At 34.2% G+C, this 9,104-nt stretch overlaps 1 protein-coding gene across 1 annotated transcript; it reads right to left on the reverse strand.

Moving 5' to 3' along the window:
- Positions 1 to 339: 339 nt before the first annotated feature.
- bcl6ab (BCL6A transcription repressor b) lies at positions 340 to 7,802 on the reverse strand. The gene is made up of 9 exons (XM_067454193.1): positions 7,696 to 7,802; positions 5,622 to 5,791; positions 5,314 to 5,535; positions 4,183 to 4,878; positions 4,007 to 4,098; positions 2,947 to 3,105; positions 2,728 to 2,858; positions 2,509 to 2,646; positions 340 to 1,093 (listed from the first exon to the last, which is right to left on the reverse strand). The coding sequence occupies exons 2-9, from the start codon at positions 5,780 to 5,782 to the stop codon at positions 950 to 952; spliced, it is 1,743 nt and encodes a 580-aa protein (XP_067310294.1). The 5' UTR covers positions 5,783 to 5,791; positions 7,696 to 7,802; the 3' UTR covers positions 340 to 949.
- Between the last annotated feature and the right edge of the window lie 1,302 nt (positions 7,803 to 9,104).

The raw sequence follows: 9,104 nt of genomic DNA on the forward strand, positions 1-9,104 counted from the left end.
CCCATTAAATATTATCAGATGCTTCTTTTAATAATGTATTAGCAAATGTTGAAATCAAAGAAGATTAATAAATGCTTTAGAAGTATATTTTTGCTAATTAGTATCTCATAAAATGATGTATAGTAATAATAATAATAAAAGTACTATAAAAAATTTGTTTAAAAGTTTGATGAAATACGGCATTTTACACCACACTGGAATTGCTTCACTTGTCATGTCAACTACCCGACAATACAAAATAGTGGCTACAAACTCTTGAAAAGTATGTATCATGGGTCTATATGCATGTAAGGTTCTTAAATACAGTATGTGGAAAAAATAAAGAATGGAACTTTGCACTTGTTTGATTTGGTATCAAATATTTAATAGCAAGGACATTCGGTCCTCTAGTACCAAAACAACTGTACAAACACATGTGAATACAATATAATTGTCAGACAGAGCAGAGCTTCTTTAAATGTACCATTTGATAAAACGTTCACACTGCAATTGCATAATTCTTTTTGTACCAATCTTCCCCATATATTATATATACAGTGCATAGTTTGCCAGGAAAGGGAGTGAAATTACATTCTGTAAAATAAAAATAATGATACAATTATGTTCAAATATCCAATCTTACATCAGGAGTTTGCAGTCAAAATTTAAGTACAACAATGATTTTAAGTCAGTATTTACATTATTATTAAAATCTTAACAAAACATCACGATACCCAGTTGAAATCATGAAGCGTGAACCAGAACATGCTGGTGCACTAGTCCTTCATATTTCAGAAATAATATGTAACTTCACCATATGAGTAAACACAGCCATCTAAAGACCTGTGCAGGCATGTGTATTTTCTGATGGCCTTTCTTGTGGCAGTACCAGTAAAGGATCGAGTGAGTCTCCTTCAGCAGAGCTTTACTTGAAAAGGTTTTTGTGAGTCTCTGAACAGCTTGAGGTTTTTCAAGAGGTCACGAGGGAGCTGGCAGGCAGGTCTGTTCTGCTTCTGCGGTGCTGGACCTTGGTGTTGGTGATGGCTCCGTGCTTCTGCCGCAGATGCAGACGCAGCTGGCTCTTGTGACGGAAGTGCAGGTCACAGTTCTCACACTGAAATGAGAAGCCAGAATGATTTCATTAGGACCCCGTATGTACCCCTGGTTTCACAGAAGCTGCTTAAGATAGTCCCAGACTAAAATGCAAATTTGAGCTGTTTTAACTCACTGACATATCTTAAAATATGTGCCATTGTTTTGACTGAAGATGCACACCAGTAATGTTTTTTTTCTTCTTCTCTAAGACACGTTTATAAAAGCTATTTAAATGCCGTTATTGAACTAAGGCCTAACCCTGGTTAAGTCTAAGCCCTGTCTGTGAAACCGGGCTTAAATCTTCTTCGGTTTTAAGTTAACATCCCAAACTGACATGTGAAGAAACTACTAGTCAACTGATATATCGCCTCAGACAATATTTGGCATGTTTTAAATATCATCATCAACTGTTAAGTATGGTAGCCCATTTCCAGCACATAAGAAAAAAAATGCTTTGGGAAATCATAATTATGACATACTAAGTTATAATGGTATAACACTTAACAGTAAGGTCTCATTTGTTAACATAAGTTAATTTATTAACTAACAATAAGCAATACATTTGTTACAGTATTGTTAATCTCAGTTAATGTTAGTTAATACAAATGTTCATATTAGTTCACAGTGCATGAAGTAATGTTAACACTTTTGATTTGAATGATCTGTCTGTCTTGATTTGAATAATGTATAAATAACCATTAACCAAGATTAATAAATGCTGTAGATGTATTGTTCACTCTTAGTTCATGCTAACTTAGTGTAAAGTGTTATAAAAAGTCATAATTATAACATGTCAATTCACAAAAGTCATAACTGACATATTTAGACTATAATCTCATAATTATGACACTTAAGGGCAGATTTGACCATTTTCATTTCATAAATTACCATGATGCATGATGGAGGCAGAATTGAGCTCAAAAAGATGAAATAGTCAAAAACTTTTTGTCAATTTTGACTTCCTCATAATAATAACATCTTAGTATTTCATAATTTCAACTTCATGTAATAATTATATATTTTTTGTCAGTGATGACAGTGAAAATTATGAATTTTGATGTCAATTTTTATATCAGAATTTTCACTTTTCATCTTGTTACTTTTTTATCATAATCATAACAGTAACGCATCTACAAATCAAAAGTTGTATTTGTTGATATTTCATGCACTGTGAATTGTTTTTGGGCTACTAAGTGTAAGACTTTATTTTGACCGCGTTGAGAATGCAATAAAGCTCCCATTCTTCGTCTTTAATATTTATTATCTTTGTTTTACAGTTATGTCTAAAATATAAGGCATTGCAACATCTAATAACTGTTTCAAACTATAATTTAAATGTGAAATTTAAACTACACTGCGGTATATTTATTTGGCTGCTACATTGTCCTCTGTTTATCACATTTGTAATGTGAATTTGATGATGACAGTGCTTACATGATAAGGCTTCTCGCCTGTGTGTATTCGTAAGTGACTCTTCAGTGTCTGGAGGTGGCGGAAGCGCGTGCCGCAGATGTCACACGGGTATGGTTTCTCTCCAGTGTGGATCAGTACGTGAGCCCTCAGATGAGCCACCTGGGAAACCAGAAAGTAGAAGATGAAGACCCTCATATACATGGCCCATGTACAGACACATGGTCTGGAGTTCTTTTTCACCTGGACAAAGCGAGAGCCGCAGGTTTCACATTTGTATGGTTTTTCTCCTGAGTGGATCCGTGAGTGTGTCTTCAGATTGGCGGGCCTGTTGAACTGAGCTCCACATACGTTGCAGCGGTACGGTTTCTCTCCTGTAAGTTTAAAGCATTCAGAAAATGTAAAAACGGCAACACACTGGGTTTAGAGAGTGTCACTTAAGAATATTCTTTGTTTGTTTACCTGTGTGGACAGACTTGTGGTTAGCTAGGTTTCCTTTATAGCGGAACATGGCTTGGCAGCGGTCACACTTGTATGGTTTTCCGTCCTGCAGCCACTGGGGCTTCTCTGCGTCAGATTCGCTTTTGGACTCACAATCGTTACAATAGAGTTTTTCCCTCTCTGCCAAGACAATCAAAACAGTTGTTGTTAGGCTTTTTCCACACAGTCTGCATATTGTGAGTGATGTAATCAGATTTTTGAGACTGTGAATGATGGTAATGATATAGGCATCAATAAGATGCCAAAAAACCTTTATCCACAATAATTAAGGATAGTAGACATTGTGGAGGGGGGAAAGTAATTTTTACTTGGCTAAACTGTATTTTTCAAATTCATGATTATGTTGCTAGTTAATATTAACTATTAAAACAATTAAATATTTTAATATTGAAATAGGTATTAAATCAGTCATTTATATAACATAAAATGTAATATCTAAATATTATTGCATATTATTATAATAATTTATTATTTAAATTACATATACATCACCAATATGCATAAAATACTTGGATATGAATAAACATTATCCTTAACTACAAAAATATTTAAGTTAACAATTCATATTACATAAAAAAGCTCAGATTGGGGCCAAGAGTTTTATACATAGTTAATAATAGTAATAATAAATTGTGTATGTATGTGTGTGTGTGTGTATATATATATATATATATATATATATATATATATATATATATATATATATATATATATACATACATATACACACACACACACACACATATACATATACACACACACACACACACACACACATAATTTTTTATTATTTACTATTCCAAAATATAAATAAATATGATTATTACAGTTATCGCCCCCCAAAAAAAGGGTCACAGAAGAAGTAAAATCTGACATGCCGACCTAAACAAAAATCCTATTCCACCCTAGATGATGGGGGGAAAAAAGATTAATCTGAACATTCTGACTGATGCTCCCAAAATATGAATCTCTTTTAACCAGATTTCAGCCCATGTAAAAGTAGAAAAAAAAGTGTATTCACCTGTTCCTGTGGGTCGCATGCTGCTCTCCTCTGTCAAAGAGTTGGGAAGTGAAGAGCCACGCTCCTCTTTTTTGATGCAATCATCTTCAGTTCTAAAAACACATGATACCATGTTTACAAATACTGCGTCAGATGCTAATGCTTGCATTGGCATCCAAGACTTTCACTAGACTGACCTGCTATCCATAATGAGTTGCTCCTCATTGTTTTTGTTGGTGGATTCTGTAACTATGTGGGATGGAGTTAGTGAGCTACTGTCAGTCGCTCCATCCGTGGCGTTCAGCACGATGAACTTGTACTTCTTCCAGTTGTGGGCCTTTGGGTGACTGATGGAGCTGGGAGGAGACGCCGCCCCTCGACTGCAGCTGCTGGACTCTGCAGGTGAGTTGGGTTGGCAGTCTGATCTAAGAGGGCTCTCGGGACCACTGGTGTGACACGGTTCAGTGTTATCCACCTCTGAATGCAGAATCGGAGCCTTCCGCTCTCCATCAGCTCGAGCTGAACGAAAGAGAACAGGTGGACGGTTCCTCTCTTCTCTGGCTTCCGTGGCTCCTGCATTAGTCATCGTCCTAGCTGAGACTCCGCTGTCTGGCAGGGAGTGCTGTTGACGGGCTATTACGCCGGTCTTGGGGATCTGCCAGAGGGGGGTTTTGGTGTTGGAGGTCTCCGGCGGAAGAGGTAGATGTCTGTAGAAGCGGGTCGGGCTTTCAGTGGACGTGCTGACTGCATAGTGCAGGTTGGGAGGGCCGTAAGTGCTGAAGTTAACACTTGATTGACTGTTCAGGGCATCTCGAAGGATGAAGGGATTTTCTGAATTTAAACAGCTGTGATTTACCAGCATCTTTGCTCTGTTCTGCTTCACACACAAGCCCCTATGAGAAAACCAGCAGATGCTAAGTCAGTGATTGAGTCCAAGATAAAGAACAAGGAAATCTTGTTAAAAATGCATGAGTCAAGTTCTATAATTTGTCTTGGTTTTTATTTTGTTTTGCAAAAAGTTCATATATTTGTCTGTCTGTCGGTCAGTCAAATTATTTTTTCTTTATTTTGATATCTTTATGACATTTTGTATGCCCCTCAAAAAACATGTATTGGTATTGTAAACAAAATGTTATCTTAATATAGAAATAAAAAACATGTTCATTAAACATGAAGTGAATAGCTTTTTAATTAATTAATGAATCAAATATTAAGTAGGATAATTTTAATAGACAAAAATGAGGTCCAGTTTCCAAATAACATGCCTTTGAACACTATATTCTCTAGTCTGTGCTTGAATTGTTTTGTGTGCCGTTCTAAGATCTCACCTGGAGTCTATGAACCTCTGGCAAGTGTCCATCACATGGTCCATCTGTAAGTATGTGGCTGTGTTGAGGGTGGCTATAATGAAGTTATCTTTAAGAGTGAGGCAAGACGTATACATGAACTCCAACAGTATGGCGAAGCCATCGGGGTCTACCTTTGGATCTAAACTTACAACGCTCAAGTTGCTCTTATGAATGTCTGCAAACATGGAGTAGAAGAGGCCGCTGGAAAAAGACAAAATGGAATACAGATGTCACTTAAAGTGCATATCTTATATTTGCTATTTAAAATCAGAAATCATAGCACTTACCTGCATGCCATCAGAACTGTCTTATGGGCCTGGAACTGCTCCCCACCGACCACAATGGTGACATCAGTCAGGATGTTTCTGCTGCGCAGGCGGTTAAAGTTGAACAGCACGTCACCGGCATGCCGAGTGAATTTAACGCAGCCGTCTGCTGCACTTGACATATTGTTCACCTGCACAGAATTAGTTCAAAATATAGTAAAATGTTTGCAAAAAATATATATCTTTACTTTACTTCACCAAATCTAAAATCACTAATTCACAGCATACATTTTATTTTATTTTAATGTTACAATGTTATATCTAATGTTATACAATAGAATATATAAAATGTCAAAATGAAAGACATGCAAGTTTAGTCAGATGAACACTAGATGTCCACAAAGTTATTTGTCTTGGTTTTTATTTTGTTTTGCAAAAAGTTCATATATTTGTCTGTCGCTCAGTCAAATTATTTTTTCTTTATTTTGATATCTTTATGACATTTTCTATGCCCCTCAAAAAACATGTATTGGTACTTTAAACAAAATGTTATCTTAATATAGAAATAAAAAAACATGTTCATTAAACATGAAGTGAATAGCTTTTTAATTAATTAATGAATCAAATATTAAGTAGGATAATTTTAATAGACAAAAATGAGGTCCAGTTTCCAAATAACATGCCTTTGAACACTATATTCTCTAGTCTGTGCTTGAATTGTTTTGTGTGTCGTTCTAAGGTCTTAAGAAGTTTAGTCAGATGAACACTAGATGTCCACAAAGTTACACAAGTTATGACCGACTTTTACATTAGGCCTAAAATATTTTGTATTAAATATACTTTCACTTTGTGAAATGTGTCCATGTTGTCATTGTTTGCTTCAAGTTTATTTAATTTGAATTTTCATTAGTTCTTTTGTGAAAAATAGGGCACTAAAATAATAGATTATAAAATAGATTCTCCCAAATCTACTATAGTTGTATTTTCATATTTGCTAAATGCACTTGACTTGAGAGACCAAAGTGTGCAGGCAAAACCTAGTGAGCTGCCTAGTGCCTAACTAGACAGCATGTTTGGGACAAACATTTTCAAACAGTAATATTTACTCTTTTATACCACTGGATCTCCATCACTACATCTTTAAACATTTTATATAATTTTCTGAAACTATGCTCAATCTGAATATATAGCATTCCCTTGCATAATGTCAAACACCACTATGTAGTGAGCAGTAGGCTATATGATTTAAGACACCAGCGTGATGCAAGCATGAGGCTGTTCCTGTAAGTGACACTTGTTGAATAGCGTTCATGGTGGTATATCAAACCTCGTAGGATATTGACGTATTAAGTATTATGACAGTATACAAATACAAGTCACACGAGTGAACTGTCTGTTACAAGTGTTTTGGTGTAAAACAAGCGTTTCAATTTGCTACGTGAATGATGCAGTGTAAAACAGAGATTACAGTACACATAAATAATCTCATTAACGTGCTTAAAAACTGACGCAATCGTAACAGTGTATAATATAGGCTATGTTCGCATTTTGGATTTATTAACCATTGATCATTTATAACATTTTCCATTAATTTAGTCATGTTGAGAGTTCACCAGCATAAGCACATGCGCAAGGGCGAATGACAAATTCAGAGAATTAAAAATAATGTAATACACAGATTTTTAAATAATATAACGGTAACGTTATATGACCTATACGCGTCTCCTGATTTTTAACCACACACAGGCTGTCTATTCTAGGTAAGTTAACCTTAACGTAATAAACTTTGTTTCCCACCCATAAAGTTGCGCAAACCTGTCTTTATTATACAATCCCGAGTGAGCTTCCTAAATCAACTTAAAACACACTATCTAATGCAACTTTATACAATAGAGTGAAACTGACATATGAGACGAATAAGATTAGTTATTCACGCAATTAGGCCAACAAAAGTCGAGTTGCGTAATTAACCCGACACATCTAAATAGAAGAAAGTAGTCTGATTTAAAACAAAATAAAAATTAACGAACAACTCGTTTTTCTCTAGAGCGTCTCATGTTTAGTCTAGGCTTATTACTAGATAGAAGAAAATCACCTGGTGTATTTTTCTTGGAAGTGTCCGCCGAAGACAGTTCTTGGAAGAACTCTTCTGAGAAGACGCAGTTCGCAATTCTCGGAATTTTACCAGAGGACTGAACCACTGTCACACGAGAGGGGGAAACCAGAGCTTTCGCTCTACACGATTCTCTAGTGCTAAATACCTGCTTATCAGAATATCATACAAATCTTTCTGATTGATTTATAATTAACACGTGTACTTCGTTGTATTGCTTTTGCTAGCTTAGTTATTAACGTGGTTGGAGTCATTACAATCCACTTGTCTGTGTGTAGTGGATTGATCCGGAGACTCGGTCATGACCTACGTCACTCTTCCCACCCTTTCACTGCTGTACAGATTCCGCAGAAATCATTCCTCGCGATATGACCCCTCCGTTAATGTGTATATTATGTCATGTTAAAGACAGCCACTGACTCAATGTATAGTCAACATAGGCTACATTATCTTATGAGACAGATGTACAAAAAGCAATCTATTTCTGTCTGTCCGAGATAAGCAGACTAGTTTCTCATGATGTCAGATGTGTAACAAGACAACAATGTTGACATTAGCTATTTGTTTTTCTCCACTTCTAGATTATTACCTATGATAATAACACAATATTATTAATAATATTTTACATTTATATGTTTTATATTATTATAACTGTACATGGATGCATTTAATGAGTAATATATATATATATATATATATATATATATATATATATATATATATATATATATATATATATATATATATATATATATATATATATATAGTAATTAAATAATTAAACATATTTCATTTAATATATTTTTTCTATAAAAATGTATTTATTTAATTTAGTGCTGTCAAATTGATTAATCGTGATCACATCTAAAAAAAATAGTTTGTTATTACCATGGTGTATAATTATGTAAATACACACACATGCATGCATTTATTTAATACAATTTATATTTATAAATAATTATATTTATAATTTATATTATATATATAATACAAATTATATAAATGTATAGCCTACAGTATTTACATGCACATTTGTATTAAATAAAAACATTACTGTGTGTTTGTATATATATAGCCTACTATGTAAACAAAAAACTTTTATTTTGGATTTGAATGATCATGATTCATAAAGTGTTGAAATATTTCTTCCAAATCATTTTGTTTGTTTTATATTACATGGAGTTTTGCTAACTTTAGAATAGATTTTAAAAAATGCACTTTGCATTAGTTGAACATAGATAAATAAATCAAAATAAAGTCTTACAAAATGTTCTCATAAAAACATTTCTTTTCAGAGAATAACATACAAATTTGCTACAATTTACAGACAAAACATTGTGTAATATTATGGAAAACAGTGCTTTTTGATACTGAATTTTAATTTTTGGGCG

Source organism: Pseudorasbora parva, chromosome 9 (genome assembly GCF_024679245.1).
Source record: "Pseudorasbora parva isolate DD20220531a chromosome 9, ASM2467924v1, whole genome shotgun sequence".
NCBI lineage: Eukaryota > Metazoa > Chordata > Actinopteri > Cypriniformes > Gobionidae > Pseudorasbora > Pseudorasbora parva.

What these genes read in the sequence shown, in the direction of transcription:
- bcl6ab (XM_067454193.1), bottom strand. Translation starts at nt 5,782, where the DNA reads ATGTCAAGTGCAGCAGACGGCTGCGTTAAATTCACTCGGCATGCCGGT. An exon ending in CAACTCATTATGGATAGCAG is followed by an intron (nt 4,099 to 4,182) that starts GTCAGTCTAGTG and finishes ATGTGTTTTTAG; the next exon opens with AACTGAAGATGATTGCATCA. An exon ending in GCGGCTCTCGCTTTGTCCAG is followed by an intron (nt 2,647 to 2,727) that starts GTGAAAAAGAAC and finishes CTGGTTTCCCAG; the next exon opens with GTGGCTCATCTGAGGGCTCA.